At 46.5% G+C, this 26,303-nt stretch overlaps 1 protein-coding gene across 2 annotated transcripts in view; it reads left to right on the top strand.

Moving 5' to 3' along the window:
• LGALS8 (galectin 8) overlaps positions 1-26,303 on the top strand; it is a 128,173-nt gene that overhangs the window by 25,694 nt on the left and 76,176 nt on the right. For both annotated transcript variants that reach the window (XM_063917995.1, XM_063917994.1), the window contains exons 8-9: positions 23,563-23,651; positions 23,766-23,931. In XM_063917995.1, coding sequence (XP_063774065.1) covers positions 23,563-23,651; positions 23,766-23,931 — 255 coding nt within the window. The remainder of the gene's footprint in view (positions 1-23,562; positions 23,652-23,765; positions 23,932-26,303) is intronic.

Raw genomic sequence — 26,303 nt, 5'->3', positions numbered from 1 at the left:
ACCTTACCCCCTTTGAAAATTATATGTAAAAATCACCACCTCTCCAAAGGCTTAATATCCCAGTTATTTTGGTGCATTATTTGTACATTATAAAAGCGCTGCAGGTCTGGGGCATTTCTGTGGTGTTTCAGACCGGATTGGGCACTGGGGTGTGAGCTGGCAATAACTCCCTCTGTGTCTCTCTGACAGGCTTTACTGTGGGTCTGTCCCCTATAGGCCCAGTGTGTCTGCGTGTGTTGGGTGCACATGTGTCGGCATGTCTGAGGCGGAGGGCTCTTCCAAGGAGGAGGCTATGTTAGGGCCACAAACGGCTGTGGGAGTGACCCTGTCTGCACCGCCGACTCCTGATTGGGTGAATGTTTTGAGTGCTCTTAATGCTAATGTGGCTCTGATAAATAAGAGATTGGATAAATCTGAGTCTCCGAACCAGGCATGGAAAAAATCCGTAGAGGATGTGTTGTTTCACCAGACCCCCTCGGGGTCACAAAAACGTTAATTTACCCAGCTGGCAGACATGGATACCGACACGGACACTGACTCAAGTGTCGACTATAGTGATGCCGGATTAGATCCAAAACTGGCAAAGAGCATTCAGTACATGATTGTGGCAATAAAAGACGTATTGCATATCACTGAGGACCCTACTGTTCCCGATATTAGGGTCTGTATGTATAAAGGAAAGAAACCTGAGGTAACGTTCCCTCCCTCTCATGAACTGAACGCTCTTTTTGAAAAGGTTTGGGAAAATCCTGACAATAAGTTTCAGATTCCCAAGAGAATTCCGGTGGCATATCCGTTCCCCTCTGGGAATAGGGAAAAGTGGGAGTCAACCCCCATTGTGGACAAAGCTCTATCACGGCTGTCCAAAAAGGTGGCTCTTCCGTCCCCTGACACGGCAGCCCTAAAGGATCCTGCGGATCGTAGGCAGGAAAATACATTGAAATCCATTTATGTCACCACGGGTACGCTACTCAGACCAGCCATTGCATCTGCGTGGGTGAGTCGAAAGATGGGCAGATAACTTGTCATCTGAAATAGATACCCTGGATAGGGATAGTATTCTTTTGATACTGGGTTATATCAGGGACGCTGCAGTCTACCTAAAGGAAGCTGCGAGGGATATTGGCCTCTTGGGATCATGGGACAATGCCATGGCAGTCTCAGCTAGGAGAGCATTGTGGATTCATCAATGGAATGCTGATGCTGACTCTAAGAAGCTATGGAGTCTCTACCGTATAAGGGTGGTGTATTGTTTGGTGACGGCCTCGCTGATTTGGTATCTACGGCTACCGGGGGTAAGTCGTCATTTTTACCTTATGTGCCTGCACCACAAAAGAAAGCACACCACTATCAGATGCAGTCTTTTCGGCCCAATAAATACAGAAAGGGCCGAGGGTCTTCCTTCCCTGCTAATAGAGGAAAGGGAAAAGGTAAACTATCACAGGCCATGGCTGGTTCCCAGGAACAGAAGTCCTCCCCGGCTTCTAAGTCCACCGCATGACGCTGGGGCTCCTCTGCGGGAGTCCGCACCGGTGGAGGCACGTCTCAAGCTCTTCAGTCAATTCTGGGCTCGTTCGGCCCTGGACCCATGGGTTTTAGAAATAGTGTCCCAGGGGTACAAACTGGAGTTTCAAGACGTTCCCCCTTTTTTCAAATCGGCCTTACCAGCTTCTCTTCCGGACAGGGAGGTGTTATGCGCCGCAATACAAAAATTGTGTCACAATCAAGTCATTTTTGATACAAAGCTTTACCAGAGGGGTAAACAAGAACTCTCCTATGATGGGGCACTCAGGTGGTATTAGTCACTATGTGCTACACCAGTGGACCAATAATAGGGAAAAGAAAAAGTGGGAGAGGAGAAAAGATAGAAATAGAAAGAAATTCTCCTAAAATTTAACTTTTATTAGATCAAAGAATAAAAATAGATTAGAGATTAATTCTCTTTACATAAAAGGGCGAAATATAGACACACTACATACAATACAACATGTAACAAGATAAAAAAGGTACAGGTTTTTGTGTTACTCCCAATTAATGGAGATTAATTAATTATTGAAGGACCCTGTTAGAGACTAAGTCGAGACTTTTTAGGGCATTTTTCTGGGTTCTGCTGCCTCGTATGTGCTATTGCATTATATACGTAGGAGAGAGACCCTTACTTGTGCCAGTCTCTAGATTCATAGACAGTGCCAGAGCTTTAATGGAGAGTGTCTCATTCACTTCTACTTTTGGTTGATGACCATAAGGTCAGTGCAGCCAATGAGAAAGCTACTGACACTTAACCTGCTCTGGTGTTGAAAAGAGTAAAGATTATGTAAAGGCAAGACTATATCGCATATTTCGTGGTTCTGCTGCCATGCATGTGCTCAAAAATTATATGCATGGTGAGAGACCATTACTGATGCTAGTCAATGGAAATAAAGATACAGCCAATCAGTATGCACTGTGTCCCATTAGCCTTAGAAACAGGCTGATGATACTCAGATCAGTGCAGCCAGTTCGCAGGTTACTGACACTTTGCTGCTGAAGTGTTGAAAATATAGAGGCAATAAATTCATCTGTTGTCACATATTACATATTAGTATCAGATATCAGCATTTATTTTTGGTTTACCGAGCAGATAATATTCTCTCAGCACCTGTCACTGATATGTACTCTGATTGTATTTCATATGCACAACATAAAATGGTTCATAAATATGTAAATTATCAAACACAGTTACTTCAAATGATGGCTTTAGTATCCTACCAGCCTATATATCTCTTACTCTTGTACTATGACTATGTAATTTATTTATAATCATTCCTCAAGTTGGAAAACACTTATTTTTTGTAATATACGTCTTGGCTATATAGCACAAATTTACATATATATGTGTATACAAAAAATAGCCTGTTGACCTGGCAGCGGTTTTTATAATATTACTCTGAGCATGCCGAGTAGATCCAAAAACACGAATTCAATCAAGGAGGTTAATTATTAATAATTTTTAGCACACCCGTCTCATAAGTTATCACTTCAGGATTTGTGCTAATATGTTTAAGCATCAGGGTCATTCATAAAGATTGAAAATATATACAAGTGCTGCGCTTGAAGTGAGCTTGGTTAATTGCTACTTGGTGAAAATATAAATATAAAGGTGTCTGCTCCAATCAATCAACAGCTCACACGGAACTTGCTAATAAACAAATTTAATAATACACATAAAAATAAAATAAAATAAAAGACAATTGTAAAAACAAATGTTTAAAACTAGCTCAAGCACACTGATACATTTGCTGTATGGATCACTGAAATGAAAGTTTGTAAATAGTGTCACTTTAATGTTGCCACAAAGGACCTAATTGTGGTCTCTTTGTATCAATAGGGACTGGTAAGTAGCAGTTCGTACAGCCTGTTGGAGAATAAATGAAACAAACTCTTGTGCCTCTAGGCTACTGGCGTCCCAGTGCAGAGGAGAAGCCGCTGATTATAATTACCCGTCCTGCGGGAAATGTAGTGATGCGGCACAAGAGGTACCGGAGCAGCTGCCGTGCGTCTGCCGTTGGCACTAGCAAAGTGCAGATGGTAAGATCTAGGCAAGCCTAGATCGTCTTGAGGAAGTCCCGGGATACGGGACGAAACGCGTTGACGTCACTCCTTCACATTGCTCACGGACGCACTGAGTGTTGCCAGTCATTCTCACCCGCAGTGGTGCTCCTTGAATCTGCTCGATCAGCCGTGGAGAATTTCCAACCGGAACGCCAGCCCAGCGTATTACTGCAGCATTACGACCGGCTTGCCTAGATCTTACCATCTGCACTTTGCTAGTGCCAACGGCAGACGCACGGCAGCTGCTCCGGTACCTCTTGTGCCGCATCACTACATTTCCCGCAGGACGGGTAATTATAATCAGCGGCTTCTCCTCTGCACTGGGACGCCAGTAGCCTAGAGGCACAAGAGTTTGTTTCATTTATTCTCCAACAGGCTGTACGAACTGCTACTTACCAGTCCCTATTGATACAAAGAGACCACAATTAGGTCCTTTGTGGCAACATTAAAGTGACACTATTTACAAACTTTCATTTCAGTGATCCATACAGCAAATGTATCAGTGTGCTTGAGCTAGTTTTAAACATTTGTTTTTACAATTGTCTTTTATTTTATTTTATTTTTATGTGTATTATTAAATTTGTTTATTAGCAAGTTCCGTGTGAGCTGTTGATTGATTGGAGCAGACACCTTTATATTTATATTTTCACCAAGTAGCAATTAACCAAGCTCACTTCAAGCGCAGCACTTGTATATATTTTCTATCTCTGCCTTTGGGGGAACTAGCAGTCCCCTAGTGCTTGCAGCTGTTGTTCAGCTTTTTTTATTATTCATTTAATTAAGGTGCGCCAGGAGTGGGAGTGTTCACACACTCCCTATTAAATTCTTTATCATTCATAAAGATTACAAAAACATAATGGAGTTTAACATTTTCAATTTGGTGAAGCACTTATACATAGCCTATAACGGTCTCATACTCGTAGCAGCAGATATCATGATGAACAGTTTTACTACTGCATCAGCCTTGCGGGTAATCATGTGCTGCTTATTGCGGTAGTGGACCAGTATAATAGTTATAACAGGCGGCTTCACAAACAAAAATATATATTAACTCATACGACCTGTACCATGGGGCCACCCTGCCAGTGCGCACGGCGGGTGGCCCCAAGGTACAGGTCGTATGAGTTAATATATATTTTTGTTTGTGAAGCCGCCTGTTATAACTATTATACTGGTCCACTACCGCAATAAGCAGCACATGATTACCCGCAAGGCTGATGCAGTAGTAAAACTGTTCATCATGATATCTGCTGCTACGAGTATGAGACCGTTATAGGCTATGTATAAGTGCTTCACCAAATTGAAAATGTTAAACTCCATTATGTTTTTGTAATCTTTATGAATGACCCTGATGCTTAAACATATTAGCACAAATCCTGAAGTGATAACTTATGAGACGAGTGTGCTAAAAATTATAAATAATTAACCTCCTTGATTGAATTCGTGTTTTTGGATCTACTCGGCATGCTCAGAGTAATATTATAAAAACCGCTGCCAGGTCAACAGGCTATTTTTTGTATACACATATATATGTAAATTTGTGCTATATAGCCAAGACGTATATTACAAAAAATAAGTGTTTTCCAACTTGAGGAATGATTATAAATAAATTACATAGTCATAGTACAAGAGTAAGAGATATATAGGCTGGTAGGATACTAAAGCCATAATTTGAAGTAACTGTGTTTGATAATTTACATATTTATGAACCATTTTATGTTGTGCATATGAAATACAATCAGAGTACATATCAGTGACAGGTGCTGAGAGAATATTATCTGCTCGGTAAACCAATAATAAATGCTGATATCTGATACTAATATGTAATATGTGACAACAGATGAATTTATTGCCTCTATATTTTCAACACTTCAGCAGCAAAGTGTCAGTAACCTGCGAACTGGCTGCACTGATCTGAGTATCATCAGCCTGTTTCTAAGGCTAATGGGACACAGTGCATACTGATTGGCTGTATCTTTATTTCCATTGACTAGCATCAGTAATGGTCTCTCGCCATGCATATAATTTTTGCGCACATGCATGGCAGCAGAACCACGAAATATGCGATATAGTCTTGCCTTTACATAATCTTTACTCTTTTCAACACCAGAGCAGGTTAAGTGTCAGTAGCTTTCTCATTGGCTGCACTGACCTTATGGTCATCAACCAAAAGTAGAAGTGAATGAGACACTCTCCATTAAAGCTCTGGCACTGTCTATAGGGTATATGCAATAGCGGGCGAATTGCAAAAAAAGGCGAATTCCGGAACGTTTTCGCCTCAAAAAATCAATTCGCCTATGCAGTGCAGTACTTTTTCGCAAAAAAACGGCCCGTCAAAATTCGCCTTTTCTCAATTCGCCTTTTTCCGCATTCGCCTTTTCTGCAATGGTACAGATGCTGCAATTCGCCTCCAGCATGTTCAATTCAAGTTTGGAAATTCGCCTGCAGTGCTTTTAGACAGCAAATTCGCGATTTTCACTCCGCCACACTTTGGAGGGTGAAAACAAATAAAAAAAATTTAAACGTTTTTTTTTGTGTTTTTTTTTTTTTTGGAATAGCAGATCTATTTATATTAGAAGGGATTAGGTACTTTTTTTTTTGGGGGGGGGAGGCACAAATATTATTTATATATTTTTTAAAATATTTTTTTTATTTTTTTATTTTTTTTTATTGCTGGAACGGTAAAATCAGGGAAAAAAATGGCGTGGGGTCCCCCCTCCAAAGCATAACCAGCCTCGGGCTCATTGAGCTGGTCCTGGTTCTAAAAATGCGGGGAAAAAATTGACAGGGGATCCCCCGTATTTTTAAAACCAGCACCGGGCTCTGCGCCTGGTGCTGGTGCCAAAAATACGGGGGACAAAAAGAGTAGGGGTCCCCCGTATTTTTAACACCAGCATCGGGCTCCACTAGCTGGACAGATAATGCCACAGCCGGGGGTCACTTTTATGCCGTGCCCTGCGGCCGTGGCATCAAATATCCAACTAGTCACCCCTGGCCGGGGTACCCTGGGGGAGTGGGGACCCCTTCAATCAAGGGGTCCCCCCCCCCCAGCCACCCAAGGGCCAGGGGTGAAGCCCGAGGCTGTCCCCCCCCATCCAATGGGCTGCGGATGGGGGGGCTGATAGCCTTTGTGTTAAAAAAAAAGATATTGTTTTTTCCATTAGTACTACAAGTCCCAGCAAGCCTCCCCCGCAAGCTGGTACTTGGAGAACCACAAGTACCAGCATGCGGGAGAAAAACGGGCCCGCTGGTACCTGTAGTACTACTGGAAAAAAAATACCCAAATAAAAACAGGACACACACACCGTCGACAGTAAAACTTTATTTCACACTACCGACACACATACTTACCTATGTTCACACGCCGACATCGGTCCTCTTCTCCATGTAGAATCCACGGATACCTGAAAAGCAAAGTTCAATATACTCACCTTAACCAGGGTCCAGAGATAAATCCACGTACTTGGCAAAAAAAGAAAACGCATTTACCCGCACCAAAAACGGACTGAAAGGGGTCCCATGCTGACACATGGGACACCTTTCCACGATTAAGATCTGTCAGTGACAGCTGTCACTGACAGGTCTCTAAGCCAATCAGGAAGCGCAACTTCGTTGCGCTCACCTGATTGGCTGATCGCTGTGACAGCGCATCGCACAGCTCCCTCCATTATATTCAATGGTGGGAACTTAGCGGCTAGCGGTGAGGTCACCCGCCGGTCAGCGGCTGACCGGCGGGTGACCCCACCGCTACTCGCAAAGTTCCCACCATTGAAAGTAATGGAGCGGCTTTGCGAGGCGCTGTCAGAGTACAGACGGCGTCCAGCCAATCAGGTGAGCGCCACGGCAGTAGCGCTTCCTGATTGGCTGAAGGGACATCAGTGACAGGAGTCACGTGATGTCCCGGCATTCGGGGGAAGGGGTCTGATGTGAAAACATTGGACCCCTTTCAGTCCGGTATGGCTCGGTGTTCGGTTTGTTTTTTTACAAAGTACGTGGATTTACCTCTGGACCTGGACCTCTGGACGCTGGAAGGTGAGTATAATTTTTTGACAGGTACCCTCGGATCGTCGGAGATCGTTGCAGTCGGCGTGTCAACACAGGTAAGTATGTGTGTGTCGGCGTATGAAATAAAGTTTTACTATCAAGGTGTGTGTGTCCTGTTTTTATTTGGGTATTTTTTTCCCAGTAGTACTACAGGTACCAGCGGGCCCGTTTTTCTCCCGCATGCTGGTACTTGTGGTTCTCCAAGTACCAGCTTGCGGGGGAGGCTTGCTGGGACTTGTAGTACTAATGGAAAAAACAATATCTTTTTTTTTAACACAAAGGCTATCAGCCCCCCCATCCGCAGCCCATTGGATGGGGGGGGACAGCCTCGGGCTTCACCCCTGGCCCTTGGGTGGCTGGGGGGGGGGGACCCCTTGATTGAAGGGGTCCCCACTCCCCCAGGGTACCCCGGCCAGGGGTGACTAGTTGGATATTTGATGCCACGGCCGCAGGGCACGGCATAAAAGTGACCCCCGGCTGTGGCATTATCTGTCCAGCTAGTGGAGCCCGATGCTGGTGTTAAAAATACGGGGGACCCCTACTCGTTTTGTCCCCCGTATTTTTGGCACCAGCATCAGGCGCAGAGCCCGGTGCTGGTTTTAAAAATACGGGGGATCCCTGCCCGATTTTTCCCCCTGCATTTTTAGAACCAGGACCAGCTCGATGAGCCCGAGGCTGGTTATGCTTTGGAGGGGGGACCCCACGCCATTTTTTTTTCGGGTTTTTCCCCGTTTTTTCCCGTTTTTAAAAATCGCGGCAAAATCCGCCAAATCGGCCGATTTTCGCCTGCGACTCTGGCGAATCCGTTTTTCATTGCATATGGTGAATTCCGGAAGCCACCTTCCGGAATTCACCTGGCGAATTTGGTCGAATTGAAAAAACTGCGATAATTGCCGCGATTTCGCCCGCTATTGCATATACCCCTATGACTCTAGAGACTGGCACAAGTAAGGGTCTCTCACCTACGTATATAATGCAATAGCACATACGAGGCAGCAGAACCCAGAAAAATGCCCTAAAAAGTCTCGACTTAGTCTCTAACAGGGTCCTTCAATAATGAATTAATCTCCATTAATTGGGAGTAACACAAAAACCTGTACCTTTTTTATCTTGTTACATGTTGTATTGTATGTAGTGTGTCTATATTTCGCCCTTTTATGTAAAGAGAATTTCTCTGACGTCCTAGTGGATGCTGGGAACTCCGTAAGGACCATGGGGAATAGCGGGCTCCGAAGGAGGCTGGGCACTCTAGAAAGATCTTAGACTACCTGGTGTGCACTGGCTCCTCCCACTATGACCCTCCTCCAAGCCTCAGTTAGATTTCGTGCCCGGCCGAGGTTGGATGCACACTAGGGGCTCTCCTGAGCTCTTAGAAAGTTATAGTCTTAGAATTTGTTATTTTCAGTGAGACCTGCTGGCAACAGGCTCACTGCAGCGAGGGACTAAGGGGAGAAGAAGCGAACTCGCCTGCTTGCAGCCGGATTGGGCTTCTTAGGCTACTGGACACCATTAGCTCCAGAGGGATCGACCGCAGGCCCAGCCTTGATGTTCGGTCCCGGAGCCGCGCCGCCGTCCCCCTTACAGAGCCAGAAGCAAGAAGATGGTCCGGAAAATCGGCGGCATGAAGACATCCTGTCTTCACCAAGGTAGCGCACAGCACTGCAGCTGTGCGCCATTGCTCCTCATACACACTTCACACTCCGGTCACTGAGGGTGCAGGGCGCTGGGGGGGGCGCCCTGAGGCAGCAATAAAAACACCTTGGCTGGCTAAAATACCTCAATATATAGCCCCTGGGGCTATATATGAGGTAAATACCCCTGCCAGAATCCCATAAAAAGCGGGAGAATACGCAGCGAAAAAGGGGCGGAGCCTATCTCCTCAGCACACTGGCGCCATTTTTCCCTCACAGCTCGGCTGGAAGGAAGCTCCCTGGCTCTTCCCTGCAATTCTACAGTACAGTAAGAGCGAAAAGAGAGGGGGGGCATTAAAATTGGCACTGTATACAGTATATTATACTGAAAAGCAGCTATTAGGGACATAACTTAGTTAGTCCCTGTGTGTATATATATATATATATATATATATATATATATAGCGCTCTGGTGTGTGCTGGCATACTCTTACTCTGTCCCCCCAAAGGGCTTTTGTGGGTCCTGTCCTCTGTTTGAGCATTCCCTGTGTGTGTGTCGGTACGGCTGTGTCGACATGTTTGAGGAGGATAATGATGTGGAGGAGGAGCAGATGCCTTTAGCAGGGATGTCACCCCCTGGGGGTCAGACACCTGAGTGGATGGTATTATGGCAGGAAATGAGTGCACGTATAGACTCCTTACATAAAAAATTTGACGACATGCCGACTGTGGGACAGCCGAGTCTTCAGCTCGTGCCTGTCCAGGTGTCTCAAAAGTCATCAGGGGCTCTGAAACGCCCGCTATCTCAGGTGGCACAAGTAGATGTCGACACGGATACTGACACCAGTGTCGACGACGATGAGTCAAATTTAATGCCCGTTAAGGCCATTCACTGCATGATTGAGGCAATGAAAGAGGTGTTAAATATTTCTGATTTACATCCAGGTACCACAAAAAAGGGTATTATGTTTGGGGAGAAAAAACTACCTGTAGTTTTTCCCCCGTCAGATGAATTAAATGAAGTGTGTGAAGAAGCGTGGGCTTCCCCTGATAAGAAATTGGTAATTCCTAAGAAGCTACTAATGGCGTTCCCTTTCCCGCCAGAGGATAGGTTACGTTGGGAAACACCCCCGAGGGTGGATAAAGCGCTCACACGTTTGTCTAAAAAGGTGGCACTACCGTCCCAGGATACGGCCGCCCTTAAGGAACCTGCTGATAGAAAGCAGGAGGCGATCCTGAAGTCTGTATATACACACTCAGGCATTATACTCAGACCAGCTATTGCGTCAGCATGGATGTGCAGTGCTGCCGCTGCGTGGTCAGATAAACTGTCAGAAAATATTGACACGTTAGACAGAGACACGATCCTGCTAACAATTGACCATATCAAAGACTCAGTCTTATACATGAGAGATGCACAGAGGGAAATATGCCGGCTGGCATCTAAAGTAAGTGCATTATCCATCTCTGCTAGGAGATGCTTATGGACTCGCCAGTGGACTGGAGATGCAGATTCCAAAAGGCACATGGAAGTTTTGCCTTATAAGGGGGAGGAATTATTTGGGGATGGTCTCTCCGACCTAGTTTCCACAGCAACATCTGGGAAGTCAGCATTTTTACCCCATGTCCCCTCACAGCCTAAGAAGGCGCCATTTTATCAGGTTCAGTCCTTTCGGTCCCAGAAAAACAAGCGGAGAAAAGGAGGGTCTTTTCTGTCAAGAGGCAGAGGCAGGGGAAAAAGGCTGCAGTAAACAGCAGGTTCCCAGGAACAAAAGTCCTCCCCCGCTTCCTCTTCCAGGTCCGCCGCATGACGGTGGGGCTTCACAGGCGGAGCCAGGTACGGTGGGGGCCCGCCTCAGGAATTTCAGCAATCAGTGGGCTCGCTCACAGGTGGATTCCTGGATCCTTCAAATAGTATCTCAGGGATACAGGCTGGAATTCGAGGCGACTCCACCCCGCCGTTTCCTAAAATCCGCCTTGCCGATTGCTCCCTCAGACAGGGAGGCGGTGCTAGCAGCGATTCACAAGCTGTATTCCCAGCAAGTGATAATCAAGGTACCCCTACTTCAACAAGGCCGGGGTTACTATTCCACACTTTTTGTGGTGCCGAAACCGGACGGTTCGGTGAGACCCATTTTAAATTTGAAATCCTTGAACACATACATAAAAAAATTCAAGTTCAAGATGGAATCGCTCAGGGCGGTTATTGCAAGCCTGGACAACGGGGATTACATGGTATCCCTGGACATCAAGGATGCTTACCTGCATGTCCCCATTTACAATTCTCACCAGGAGTACCTCAGATTTGTGGTACAGGATTGCCATTACCAATTCCAGATGCTGCCGTTTGGACTCTCCACGACACCGAGGGTATTTACCAAGGTTATGGCGGAAATGATGATACTCCTTCGAAAAAAGGGAGTTTTAATTATCCCATACTTGGACGATCTCCTAATAAAGGCACGATCCAAGGAACAGTTGTTAGTGGGAGTAGCACTATCTCAGGAAGTGCTGAGCCAGCACGGTTGGATTCTGAATATCCCAAAGTCACAGCTGGTCCCCACGACACGTCTAATGTTCCTGGGAATGATTCTGGACTCGGCCCAGAAAAAAGTGTTTCTCCCGGAGGAGAAAGCCAGGGAGTTGTCTTCTCTAGTCAGAGACCTCCTAAAACCAAAACAGGTATCGGTGCATCACTGCACGCGGGTCCTGGGAAAGATGGTAGCTTCTTACGAAGCAATTCCATTCGGCAGGTTCCATGCCAGAATTTTTCAGTGGGACCTGTTGGACAAGTGGTCCGGATCGCATCTTCAGATGCATCGTTTAATTACCCTGTCTCCACGAACCAGGGTGTCTCTTCTGTGGTGGCTGCACAGTGCTCATCTTCTGGAGGGCCGCAGATTCGGCATACAGGACTGGGTCCTGGTGATCACGGATGCCAGCCTACGAGGCTGGGGGGCAGTCACAAAGGGAAGAAATTTCCAAGGACTATGGTCAAGTCAGGAGACTGCCCTTCACATAAATATTCTGGAACTAAGGGCCATCTACAATGCCCTAAGTCAAGCAAAATCCCTGCTCCTACACCAGCCGGTGCTGATCCAGTCAGACAACATCACGGCAGTCGCCCATGTGAATCGACAGGGCGGCACAAGAAGCAGGACGGCGATGGCAGAAGCCACAAAAATTCTCCGATGGGCGGAGAATCATGTACTAGCACTGTCAGCAGTGTTCATCCCGGGAGTGGACAACTGGGAAGCAGACTTTCTCAGCAGGCACGACCTCCACCCGGGAGAGTGGGGACTTCATCCAGAAGTCTTCCAAATGAATGTAAATCAATGGGGTCGTCCACAGGTGGACATGATGGCGTCCCGCCTAAACAAAAAACTAGAGAAGTATTGCGCCAGGTCAAGAGACCCTCAGGCGATAGCTGTGGACGCTCTAGTGACACCGTGGGTGTACCGGTCAGTTTATGTGTTCCTTTCTCTACCTCTCATACCAAAGGTATTGAGAATAATAAGAAAGCGAGGAGTAAGCACAATTCTCGTGGTTCCGGATTGGCCGAGAAGAGCGTGGTACCCGGAACTTCAAGAGATGATCTCAGAGGACCCGTGGTCTCTGCCGCTCAGACAAGACCTGCTGCAGCAGTGCCCCTGTCTGTTCCAAGACTTACCGCGGCTGCGTTTGACGGCATGGCGGTTGAACGCCGGATCCTGAAGGAAAAGGGCATTCCGGAGGAAGTCATTCCTACGCTTATTAAAGCCAGGAAAGATGTTACGGCAAAGCATTATCACCGCATATGGCGGAAATATGTTGCATGGTGCGAGGCCAAAAAGGCCCCAACAGAGGAATTTCAACTAGGTCGATTTCTGCATTTCCTGCAAGCAGGAGTGAATATGGGCCTAAAACTGGGCTCCATTAAGGTACAGATCTCGGCTCTGTCAATTTTCTTTCAAAAATAACTAGCTTCAGTACCTGAAGTTCAGACATTTGTGAAAGGAGTGCTGCATATTCAGCCCCCATTTGTGCCTCCTGTGGCACCTTGGGATCTCAACGTGATGTTGAGTTTCTTAAAATCACATTGGTTTGAGCCACTAAAAACCGTGGATCTGAAATATCTCACGTGGAAAGTGGTCATGTTATTGGCCTTGGCTTCAGCCAGGCGAGTGTCAGAGTTGGCGGCTTTATCATGTAAAAGCCCTTATCTGATTTTCCATATGGATAGGGCAGAATTGAGGACTCGTCCCCAGTTTCTCCCTAAGGTGGTGTCAGCGTTTCACCTGAACCAGCCTATTGTGGTGCCTGCGGCTACTAAGGATTTGGAGGACTCCAAGTTGCTAGACGTTGTCAGGGCCCTGAAAATATATGTTTCCAGGACGGCTGGAGTCAGAAAATCTGACTCGCTGTTTATCCTGTATGCACCCAACAAGCTGGGTGCTCCTGCTTCTAAGCAGACTATTGCTCGTTGGATTTGTAGTACAATTCAGCTTGCACATACTGTGGCAGGCCTGCCACAGCCAAAATCTGTCAATGCCCATTCCACAAGGAAGGTGGGCTCATCTTGGGCGGCTGCCCGAGGGGTCTCGGCTTTACAACTTTGCCGAGCTGCTACTTGGTCAGGGGCAAACACCTTTGCAAAATTCTATAAATTTGATACCCTGGCTGAGGAGGACCTGGAGTGTTCTCATTCGGTGCTGCAGAGTCATCCGCACTCTCCCGCCCGTTTGGGAGCTTTGGTATAATCCCCATGGTCCTTACGGAGTTCCCAGCATCCACTAGGACGTCAGAGAAAATAAGAATTTACTCACCGGTAATTCTATTTCTCGTAGTCCGTAGTGGATGCTGGGCGCCCATCCCAAGTGCGGTTTATCTGCAATACTTGTACATAGTTATTGTTAACTAAATCGGGTTATTGTTGAGCCATCTGTTGAGAGGCTCTATTGTTTCATACTGTTAACTGTGTTTCATATCACGAGTTGTACGGTGTGATTGGTGTGGCTGGTATGAGTCTTACCCGGGATTCAAAATCCTTCCTTATTGTGTACGCTCGTCCGGGCACAGTACCTAACTGAGGCTTGGAGGAGGGTCATAGTGGGAGGAGCCAGTGCACACCAGGCAGTCTAAGATCTTTCTAGAGTGCCCAGCCTCCTTCGGAGCCCGCTATTCCCCATGGTCCTTACGGAGTTCCCAGCATCCACTACGGACTACGAGAAATAGAATTACCGGTGAGTAAATTCTTATTTAATCTCTAATCTATTTTTATTCTTTGATCTAATAAAAGTAAAATTTTAGGAGAATTTCTTTCTATTTCTATCTTTTCTCCTCTCCCACTTTTTCTTTTCCCTATTATTGGTCCAATGGTGTAGCACATGGTGACTAATACCACCTGAGTGCCCCATCATAGGAGAGTTCTTGTTTACCCCTCTAGTAAAGCTTTGTATCAAAATTGAATTTAACTCTCAGGGAGCACCCCCCACGATCTTTAATCAAAATAAAGGCACAGCAGTGCATGATATAGAAACTTGGGGTATGGGTATTAATACTTATTAACTATATTTGGATTGCCCTTTTGATCTTGATATAATAATTGTCCTTAGAACTGTGCGGCAAGCAAACCCCTCCTTTTTTCTTCACAATCAAGTCATTGTCTGGGTTCCCCCGTTGCAACAGGGAGAAGGCTTTTATTCGAGCCTGTTCATGGTCCCAAAGCCAGACGGCTCAGCCAGACCAATCCTGAACCTCAAATCCCTCAATTTCTACCTGAAAAAATTCAAATTCAAGATGGAATCTCTCCGGGCAGTGATCTCCGTGCAGTGATCTCCAGTCTGGTGGAGGGGGATTTTATGGTGTCGGTAGACATAAAGGATGCCTACTTACATGTTCCCATTTATCCTCCGCATCAGGCTTACCTGAGGTTTGCAGTTTAGGATTGTCATTACCAATTTCAGACGTTGCCGTTTGGTCTGTCCACGGCTCCGAGGGTTTTCACCAAAGTAATGGCCGAAATTATGGTTCTCCTGCGCAAGCAAGGAGTCACAATTATCTTGTACTTGGACGATCTCCTGATAAAGTTGAGATCCAGGGAACAATTACTGCAGAACTTTACGCTCTCCCTGACCATTCTGCAGCAACATAGTTGGCTCCTAAACTTGCCAAAATCACAGTTGGTTCCGACGAGACGGCTGTCGGTTTTGGGAATGATTCCGGACACAGAATTGCAGAACGTTTTTCTTCCAGTGGAAAAGGCTCTGGAAGTTCAGAACCTGGTCAAACAAATTCTGAAACCAGCAAGAGTATCGATCCATCAATGCACTCGGTTGCTGGGGAAGATGGTGGCGGCCTACGAGTCCATTCAGTTTGGCAGATTCCATGCCAGAGTGTTTCAGTGGGACCTGTTGGACAAGTGGTCCGTGTCCCATCTGCACATGCACCGAAGGATAACCCTGTCTTCCAAGACCAGAATCTCACTCCTGTGGTGGCTGCACAGCTCTCATCTCCTAGAGGGATGCAGGTTCGGGATCCAGGACTGGATCTTAGTGACCACGGATGCGAGTCTCCGAGGCTGGGGAGCAGTCACACAGGGGGAAAGCTTCCAGGGAAGATGGTCAAGCCAGGAAAGGTGTCTACACATAAACGTTCTGGCGTTAAGGGCCATTCACATCGGCCTTCTGCAAGCGGAACATCTTCTTCGCAATCGGGCCGTCTTGATTCAGTCGGACAACATAACAGCAGTAGCGTACATAAACCACCAGGGCGGAACAAAGTGCAGAGCGGCAGTGGCAGAGGCCACAAAGGTTCTCCGTTGGGCGGAAAGGCATACAAGCGCTCTGTCAGCGATCTTCATTCCAGGAGTGGACAACTGGGAAGCAGACTTCCTCAGCAGACACGATCTCCATCCAGGAGAGTGGTGTCTTCATCAAGAGGTCTTTGCAGAATTGACAAGTCTTCGAGGAATTCCTCAAATAGACATGATGGCGTCTCACCTCAACAAGAAACTTCAGAGATATTGTTCCAGGTCGAGAGACCCTCAAGCAATAGCAGTGGACGCCCTAGTGACACTGTGGGTGTTTCAGTCGGTGTACGTGTTTCCTCCGCTTCCACTCATTCCAAAAGTGATAAAGATCATAAGAAAAACAAAGGTTCAATCGATCCTCATTGTTCCAGACTGGCCAAGGAGGGCTTGGTATCCAGATCTTCAGGAATTACTCATAGGAGATCCCTGGCCTCTTCCTCTGAGGGAGGATCTGTTACAGCAGGGGCCGTGCGTGTTCCAAGACTTACCGCAACTTTGTTTGACGGCTTAGAGGCTGAACGCCGGATCCTAGCCCGAAAGGGTATTCCCAAGGAAGTCATCCCCACTCTTATTCAGGCCAGGAAAGGGGTAATGTCTAAAACATTACCACCGTATTTGGAGGAAATACGTGTCTTGGTGTGAATCCAAGAAGGCTCCTATGGAAGAATTTCAGTAAGGACGCTTTCTCCATTTTCTACAAGTCAGTGTGGATGCGGGCCTAAAGTTGGGCTCAATTAAAGTACAAATTTCAGCGGTTTTCTTCCAAAGATAATTGGCCTCCCACCCAGAAGTTCAGACTTTTCGTGAAAGGCGTGTTGCACATTCAACCTCCCTTTGTGCCCCCTGTGGCACTGTGGGATCTTAACGTGGTGTTGCAATTCCTTCAATCTCATTGGTTTGAACCTTTACAGACGGTAGAGTTGAAATTCCTCACTTGGAAAGTGGTCATGCTGTTGGCCTTGGCATCCACAAGGCGGGTGTCTGAATTGGCAGCCTTGTCTCACAAAAGCCCTTATTTGATCTTCCATGAAGATAGATCAGAGTTGAGGACTCGTCAGCAGTTTCTGCCGAAAGTGGTTTCGTCGTTCCACTTGAACCAACCTATTGTGGTGCCAGTGGCTACTGACGCCTTGCTGGAATCTAAGTTTCTCGACGTAGTAAGAGCTTTGAAAATTTATGTTGCCAGAACGGCTCAGTTTAGGAAAACTGAGGCTCTGTTTGTCCTGAATGCTCACAACAAAATTGGGGCTCCTGCTTCCAAGCAGACTATTGCGCGCTGGATCTGTCATACGATTCAGCATGCTTATTCTACGGCTGGATTGCCGTTACCGAAATCGGTTAAGGCCCATTCTACCAGAAAGGTGGGCTCATCCTGGGCGGTCTCGGCATTACAACTTTGCCGAGCGGCTACTTGCTCGGGTTCAAACACCTTTGCGAAGTTCTACAAGTTTGATACCCTGGCTGATGAGGACCTCATGTTTCGTCAATCGGTGCTGCAGAGTCATCCGCACTCTCCCGCCCGTTCTAGAGCTTTGGTATAACCCCATGGTTCTTGATGTGACCCCAGCATCCTCTAGGACGTATGAGAAAATAGGATTTTGATACCTACCGGTAAATCCTTTTCTCTTAGTCCGTAGAGGATGCTGGACGCCCGTCCCAGTACGTACTGTATCTGCAGTTTTTTGTTAAGTTTTTAACACAGGTTGTTACGTTTTAGTTAGCCTGTTGCTGACGTTGTTCATGCCGTTGACTTGAGTTATGTTAAATGCTATGTTGTATGGCGTGCTTGAGGTGTGAGCTGGAATGTATCTCACTTTAGTTTAACAATAAATCCTTTTCCTCGAAATGTCCGTCTTCCTGGGCACAGTTCCTATAACTGGAGTCTGGAGGAGGGGCATAGAGGGAGGAGCCAGTTCACACCCCTTTGAAAGTCTTAAAGTGCCCATGTCTCCTGCGGATCCCGTCTATACCCCATGGTTCTTGATGTGACCCCAGCATCCTCTACGGACTAAGAGAAAAGGATTTACCGGTAGGTATCAAAATCCTATTTTTTTCAACAATATAAGTCCAGCTGTGTGAATCCAAGTTCTTTTTGCTCCCTATATCCCTACGGCAGTGGTTTCCAAACTTTTTTTTTAATCACGGCGCCCTAGAATATCAGAATTTTTTTCCACGGCACCCCTAGGCCAAAAATTTCTTATTGAGAAATTTAGAAAGAAATATTACATGAAGTAGATCGCGTTTATATGTCATCCTTAAGGTCAGTTGTGTGGTGAGGGACCAGATTTGCTTCTGTTTGGCCACATATTTTATGACTGGCAGCCACCAGCACTGGTTTTGCCTATTATATTGACCATGAATAATTTGAATTGGTCCTGGACCACCAACCCAGGGCACCCCTGCAAGTGTCCCGAGGCACCCCAAGGAGCCACGGCACACAGTTTGGGAACCTCTGCCCTTTCTCTTCCTGTTCTAATAGGGTGAAAGCACTGAGGAGTGGTGTGTGTAGGTTTTAACATGTCAAAAGCGCCAACCAAGACCACAAAAACATGCTATGTATGCTCAAAATGTGGTAAATAGAGCACTAATGTTAGCAGCTCCGGGGTCTGCGACACATGTTTGGAAACTGACGTTCATCCTGGGAGCAGTCTGGGTCATGGGAAAATGCACTGGCAGATATTTCTAAGGAAATGGCGGAATCCCGCAAGCAACATTTAGAATGGGATGCAGGTTTTTCCAAAACTATGGAAGAATTCCTAATTAGAATTACTCCACCCACACAAGTCTAAAACAATGTGCGTAAAGCGGTAAAGAGACCCCTCCCTCTTACTGCGGGAAGAGTCGGGGGAGGCGGAAGGTCTCATAGAGGATGAGGAGGAGGGAGAGTCAGTGGACCAAATCATGGATGTCAGTCCTCAGGAAGAGGATGCTGAAGTCAAAGGATTAGTTTTTCTTATTGAGGAGGTAAAACAGGTCCTTAATTTCAAGGAAGAAGAAGTAGTTAAAGAACCTGAGGTTTTTGATTTGTGTTTTTGAGTCTCAGAAACCACAAACAGCGTTTTTTCCAATTCCTCAGACTCTCCAGGATCAAATGGGAGAAGCATGGAAGCAGCCTGATAAACGCTTCCAAATTCCGAAAAAAGAAAATAAATTACCCAAGGGTGTCGGGTCCAAATGGGAGGTTCCGCCGATAGTGGACGTGTCCCTGGCTAAACTGTCAAAAAAGACAATCTTGCCGATACCGAACATGACTACACTAAAGGATGTGTCAGATCGGAAGTTAGATACAGCATTTAAATCTATCTTTGTGGCTGCTGAAGCATCACACAGACCTACAATTATTAGTGGTTGGGTGAACAAGGCTATTGTAGCATGGACTGGTCAAATTGTTCAGAATGTAGCAGAGGATAACAGCCAAGAGGAAATATTTAGACTAGCGGAACATATCCGTTAGTCGGCTACATACATTTGCCAGGCCACAAGGGATGCTAGCAGAATAGCATCATGCATCTTGGCTTCAACTATATAGGCCAGAAGGATTCTGTGGCTCAGAGAATGGCAAGTCGATTTTGATCCCAAGAAGGCAGTGGAGGCGATCCCCTTTGTAGGGGAGACTTTATTTGGTCCGGAATTAGACAAGTGGATTTCACAAGCAACAGTGGGGAAAACTACTTTTCTACCTATCTCGTATTCTAGAACCACTCCACTGGTCAATAGAAATTATTCTGGTCCGGTATTCAATTCATTTAGGTCTCAATCCGTTTGAGCTAGAGGAAGAAGTTTTGGCGGTCTGGCTCGTACAGACAGAGGCAGTGGCCGTTGCCAGAACAGAACCAGAAAACAGGACCCTAAACCTGTTGACAAGACCGTGGCATGATGGTCTCCCAGCTTAACTTGGGTCTCTTATGGTGGGCGCACGGATGGAAAGGTTTTGGGACACCTGGGCCGAAACCTCACCAGAAGTCTGGATCAACAATATTATCTGCCAGGGATAAAAAAATAGATTTTTTAAACTGCCCTCACAGTCAGTTCTTTACAACAGGACTTCCTCGTGTCCTCAGAAAGCAAGGGCATTAGATTTGGCGATTCAAAAGTTAATTCAGACGGAAGTAATTGTTCCTGTCCCGACTTCTCAAAGAGGAATGGGATTTTATTCAAATCTTTTTGTAGTGCCAAAACCGGATAGGTCTGTCAGGCCAATCCTCAATTTAAAGTTCCTGATTGTTAACAGGCTCAAGATGGAGTCAATATAGTCTGTTATTGCTGGACTGGAACAGGATGAGTTCATGGTGTCCATGGACATAAAGGATGTGTACCTTCATGTTTCAATTTGGATCCCACACCAACCCTATTTAAGGTTTGCAGTGGCCAAGAATCATTACCAATTCAGAGCCCTACCATTCGGTCTATCCTCAGCCCTGAGAATCTTCACAAAGATCATGGCTGTCATGGTCGCGAGATTGAGATCGTTCGGGGTAACAATAATCCCATATCTGGACGACCTTCTGATCAAAGCTCCCTATCAAGACCAGTTGATCCGAGCTGCTCAGACCACTCATCACTTTCTGATTCGACAACCAACGCAGAGGATTCAATTCCTGGGTCTCATTTTAGATAGGATACATCAGAAAGTGATTCTCCCAGAGGACAAGATTCGAGACATCAGAGAAATGGTACGTTAGGTCCTACAGAACCAGACGGTCTCTCTGCATCTCTGTGTAAAGCTTCTTGGAAAGATGGTGACATCTTACGAAGCGATCCAATATGGCAGGCTTCACTTCAGACCTGCATTGGCTTCTCCACCGAAGGATTCGCAGGTCGCCCCAGGCCAGGACCTCGTTGATTTGATGGTCGGTCCACAAAAATCTAGCAGCAGGAAAGAGGTTTGGAATCTGGGATTAGAAGATTCTGACATCAGATGCCAGTCTCAGAGAATGGGGAGCAGTACTGGAAACCATCAATTTCAAGGAAGATGATCACCGCAGGATAGCAGTCTTCCAATAAATATTCTGGAACGAAGAGGCATTTACAATGCACTTCTTCTGGCGGAAGACCTAGTGAGGTCTCAACATGTGAGAGTACAGTTGGACAATGTGACTGCAACGGCCTACATAAATCATCAGGAAGGAACAAAGAGTCGCATGGCTTTAAGGGAGACCACAAGGATCCTGTCTTGGACAGAAAAGCTCAACATAATCCTTTCAGCAGTCTTCATTCCAGGAGTGGAAAATTGGGAAGCGGACTATCGCAGTCGCCAAGCTATGCATCCAGGGGAGTGGTGTCTACACTCACAGGTTTTCGAAGCAGTAGTACGACGGTGGTGTCTGCCGCAGATAGACCATATAGTCTCTTGAAACAACCATCAGTTACCGCAGTATGTAGCCAGGACGCAGAATCCAGCAGCACAGGTGGTGGACGTGCTGGTGATTCCCTGGTTATATTATCTGGTGTACATCTTCCCGCCATTTCCCCTTTTTACTGAGAGTGTTAAAGAAGGTGAAAAACGAAAGAGCGTGGGTGATTCTAATAGTACCAGACTGGCCTTGCAGAAGTTGGTACTCAGACCTGAGGGGTCTCCTGGCGGAGGATTCTTGGAGGCTGCCTCAGAAGGAGGACCTCTTGTCGCAAGGCCCATTCCTTCACCCAGACCTGAATAAGTCTATGTTTGATGGCATGGTTCTTGAGACCAGGATTCTAAGAGGAAGGGGTATTCCGAAATCGGCTATCCCCACCATGTTAGCTGCAAGAAAGCCAGTTACTGCGGCACATTACTATAGAATATGGAAAAAGTACATAGACTGGTGTCAGTCTGAGGGTTGGAATCCCAGAGAGTTCTGCCCCAATAGACTTTTGAGTTTTCTGCAAGATGCTTTGGATGGAGGTTTGAGATTGGGATCCTTGAAGGTACAAGTCTCGGCCCCCTCTATTCTTTTTCAACAACTAGCATCCTTACAGGAGGTCCACATAGTTTTTACAAGGTGGGCTGAGGATAGAACCACCTTTTCGTCCTCCCACGGCCCCGTGGGATCTAAATTTAGTGCTCTAGTTTTTTAAATCGTCTGTGTTTTGGAAAAGGGCAGATCTTAAATACATATCCTGAAAAGTTACCCTGCTCTTAGCTTTAGCATCAGCAAGAAGGGTGTCAGAGTGGGGAGCTCTGTCATGTGAAGGTCCCTTCCTCGATTTTCATGAGGACAGGGCAAAGTTTTGTACAAAAGTGGAGTTCCTCCAAAAGGTGGTTTCTGGTCTCCACATTAACCAGCCATTTGTGGTCCCCTTCTTTCAGGGTTTTGCGGAAGGGGAATTTTCTTTGGATGTGGTCAGAGCCTTAAGGATTTATGTACAGGCTACGACCTCTATTAGAAGGTCTGACGCATTGTTTGTTCTGTATAATGGGCCAAAGAAGGGTTGGCCAGCTTCGAAGCAGACTAGCCATATGGATATGAATTACCATCAAACAGGCTTATATCTCTAGTGGTAAGAGGGTCCCATTTCGAGTAGGTGCTCATACCACAAGATCAGTGGGTGCTTCATGGGTGGCGGCTAGATTAGCCTCCACTACCCAACTTTGTAGAACTGCAACGTGGTCATCAGCACACACATTCACTCGATTCTACAAGTTTGATACGTTTGCATCTAGGGAGACAAGGTTTGGACGTTTGGTTCTGCAGACTTCGGACTGCACTCCCGGCCATGGCAGTATATTTGGGACGTCCCCAGCTGACTGAAGAGTTTCAGTGTCCCCTAGTGGATGAAAGAGAAAAGAGGATTTTGGTACTTACCGATAAATCCATTTCTCTGAATCCACTCTGGGACACTGGACGTCCACCTCAGTGTTGTCAACCTGCAGTGTTCTTGTTACATTTATTTCAAACAGTTTGAATTATTTGTTTAATGATTCTTGTTTACTGTTTGACTTGTTGCTACAGTTGGTTAATCTCCATAGGCCCTTAGTTTTCATGTTCCCTCTCCTTAAAATTTTTCAAACTGAGGGATTGGGGGCGTGAAGGGGGAGGAGCCAGCTGTGCACAATTTATGTAGTTTGATTGTGCCACCTCCTTTTTTTTTTTTTTTTTTTTTCCTTCTAAATACATATTATTAAATTATTCAAACACTGCTGGTCGCTTGGACCCATATTACCCCACACATAGTATATTGAAGTCTGTACTCGCGTGACCATCAAATACATGCTGAGGTGCTTCCTTAGTGTAAAACTGCACTTATATAATTTGTAGAAAAGAGAGCACTCTCATTAATGTTCCATTTACAAAAAGTGTTGTTATCTATTGGTTACACACGAACGGTGTATTTACAATTGCAGACGTTTCGGTCCCATGTTGGTATGTAATCGATAAACAACAACACCTGTTGCAAATGAAACATCGATGAGTGCCCTCTTTTCTACAAATCTGTATTGTAATATGTACTGTATATAATACGTGTGTGTGTGTGTGAACCATCTGTGTTGCTAGCTGTATTACAGATGCTGATTTCCCCCCTCTTTAGGAAGTTCCTTACACAGGAAGCCTCCCCAATGCACTGAGCCCTGGGAGAACATTGGCTGTAAAGGGTGAAATTAACAAAAATGCTAAAAGGTACATGTTTTGCTCCCTTGGTAACTTACTAAGTAACCTGTATACGTATGTTTTTTTTAGCTCTTGAAAAATCCTGCACTTTTTGCAATGATTGTGATGCTTTTTTGTTCATAGCTTTGCCATTGACCTAAAGCCTAGTGGCTCCAAGAACATAGCTTTGCACCTAAACCCCCGTATTAAGGAAAAGGTGTTTGTCAGGAACACGTACTTGTATGAAAGCTGGGGAGAAGAGGAACGGAAGCTGCACGACTTTCCCTTCTTTCCAGACATGTATTTTGAGGTAAGTGGAGAGTTGATTATTACCTAATACAGTTAGATTCTGTGTGATGATCGTAACTTATAGATTTCTGTATATTTTCGATACACAAACGAAATAAGCTTGGTAGTGTGATCAGCTACTCCAGGCCTGTCCAACGTGTGTCTCTCCCAGCTGTTGTTAATCTACACATCCCAGCATTGTCTGCTACAGTTTTAGCCTTCCCCCAAAAGCAAAACTGTGGCAAGGCATGCTGGGATTTGTAGTTTTATAACCGCTGGAGAGCCACAGGTTGGCCAGGCCTGAGCTACGCTGTATTAACATTGGTGTTATTCAGTTGTGACTAATGATGATCGTCAGTCAGTGTTGGAAGCAGTTATATTTTATGTATCATAATGAATTACTTCTATCTATTAATTGGAGATGTAAACTGTCTCCTAGACCTACAACTGATAATATGCCAAACTACTTCAGTGATCGCGCTGAGTCCAAAAAAAAAGTGGGTCCCAAGGACCCCTCACTTTTAAAAATTTGGGTCCTACCTTTCCTTTTCTGGGCTCCATCGGAATGAAGGTTTTTTTATTACTCTTATTAATTATTCAAATATAAAACACAGACTTGATTTGGACACTATAAAGTGTAGAAAGGGGAAGGAGGGGGGTGCTGGGCTCTGTAGCATACAGGCCACTGCACCAGAGCTATAACTAGACATTATGGCACCCTAAGAAAGAAAGTAAGTGAATTGGTGCATGACAAAGCATGGACAGTGCGCATCAAATTTAGGGGCATGGCTACATAATAGTGGCAATTAACATTACACCACACAGTAGTGCAGCTTATACACACTGCACCAGGTAGAACCTCCTATACACACTGTGCCACATAGAGCACGTTCTACACTTTGCACCAGGCAGAGCACATTATACACATTGCACCAGGTAGAACGCCAAGACATTGCGCCAGGTAGAGCGCCGAGACGCATTGCGCCAGGTAGAGCGCCGAGACGCATTGCGCCAGGTAGAGCGCCGAGACGCATTGCGCCAGGTAGAGCGCCGAGACGCATTGCGCCAGGTAGTGTGCCGAGACGCATTGCGCCAGGTAGAGCACCGAGACACATTGCACCAGGTAGAGCACTGAGACACGTTGCCGTAATCACTCTGACCTCCAGTCGTCCCCCTCCCCCCAGACAGCTTCGCAGGAACCCCCTACAGCAAGCCCACACACACACAGCCTGCTGCAGCCCGGGAACACATGCCGTTGTGGGGGGGAATGGGACACCGGGCTGAGGGCACAGGGCAAATGCAAAGCGGTACTCACCGTTGCGGAGAAAGGCGCTGTGCCGGGTGAGCGGGGCCAGTCTCTTGGTGCTGGCGGCGAAGCCCAGGGTCAGTGTGTAGTGGGAAGGAGGTGGAGCTGTGCCGGGTGAGCGGGGCCAGTCTGCCAGCGCTGCAGCACAGATTCATGTGCTGACGGCGGAGCCCAGGGTCAGCGTGTAGCGGGAAGGAGGTGGAGCTGTGCCGGGTGAGCTGGTCTAGTCTGCCAGTGCTGCAGCACAGATTCATGTTCTGGCAGCAGAGCCCAGGGTCAGCGTGTAGCGGGAAGGAGGTGGAGCTGTGCCGGGTTAGTGGGGCAAGTCTGCCAGTGCTGCAGCACAAATTAATGTGATGGTGCTGGACTGGCGGGAGACATCGCAGGCTGCGATTGGCTGGAGACTACAGGAGGTGATTGGCTGAGGAAACAGCCAGTCACCACCTGTGTGCCGCTGACTGGCTAGCGCGATCCAACACAGATCCAGATGAGCATGTCCTGTGGGACCTGCTCATCTTCTAAACGTGAGTCCCAGGTAGCCGTTTCTGGGTAAAATACGCGCCATAGCGCATTTTTGCAATCACTGTTACTTGTCGCCCCATTTTCTCTAACGTCCTAAGTGGATGCTGGGGACTCCGTCAGGACCATGGGGTTTAGCGGCTCCGCAGGAGACAGGGCACAATAATAAAAGCTTTAGGATCAGGTGGTGTGCACTGGCTCCTCCCCCCATGACCCTCCTCCAAGCCTCAGTTAGATTTTTGTGCCCGGCCGAGAAGGGTGCAATCTAGGTGGCTCTCCTGAGCTGCTTAGAATAAAAGTTTAAGTTAGGTTTTTTATTTTCAGTGAGTCCTGCTGGCAACAGGCTCACTGCATCGAGGGACTTAGGGGAGAGAAGTAAACTCACCTGCGTGCAGGATGGATTTGCTTCTTAGGCTACTGGACACCATTAGCTCCAGAGGGAGTCGGAACACAGGTCTCACCCTGGGGTTCGTCCCGGAGCCGTGCCGCCGACCCCCCTTGCAGATGCCGAAGTTGAAGAGGTCCAGAGGTCCAGAAACAGGCGGCAGAAGACTTTCAGTCTTCATAAG

Source organism: Pseudophryne corroboree, chromosome 4 (genome assembly GCF_028390025.1).
Source record: "Pseudophryne corroboree isolate aPseCor3 chromosome 4, aPseCor3.hap2, whole genome shotgun sequence".
In the NCBI taxonomy this organism is placed as follows: Eukaryota; Metazoa; Chordata; class Amphibia; order Anura; family Myobatrachidae; genus Pseudophryne; species Pseudophryne corroboree.
This window is presented reverse-complemented; position numbering and strand designations above follow the sequence as displayed.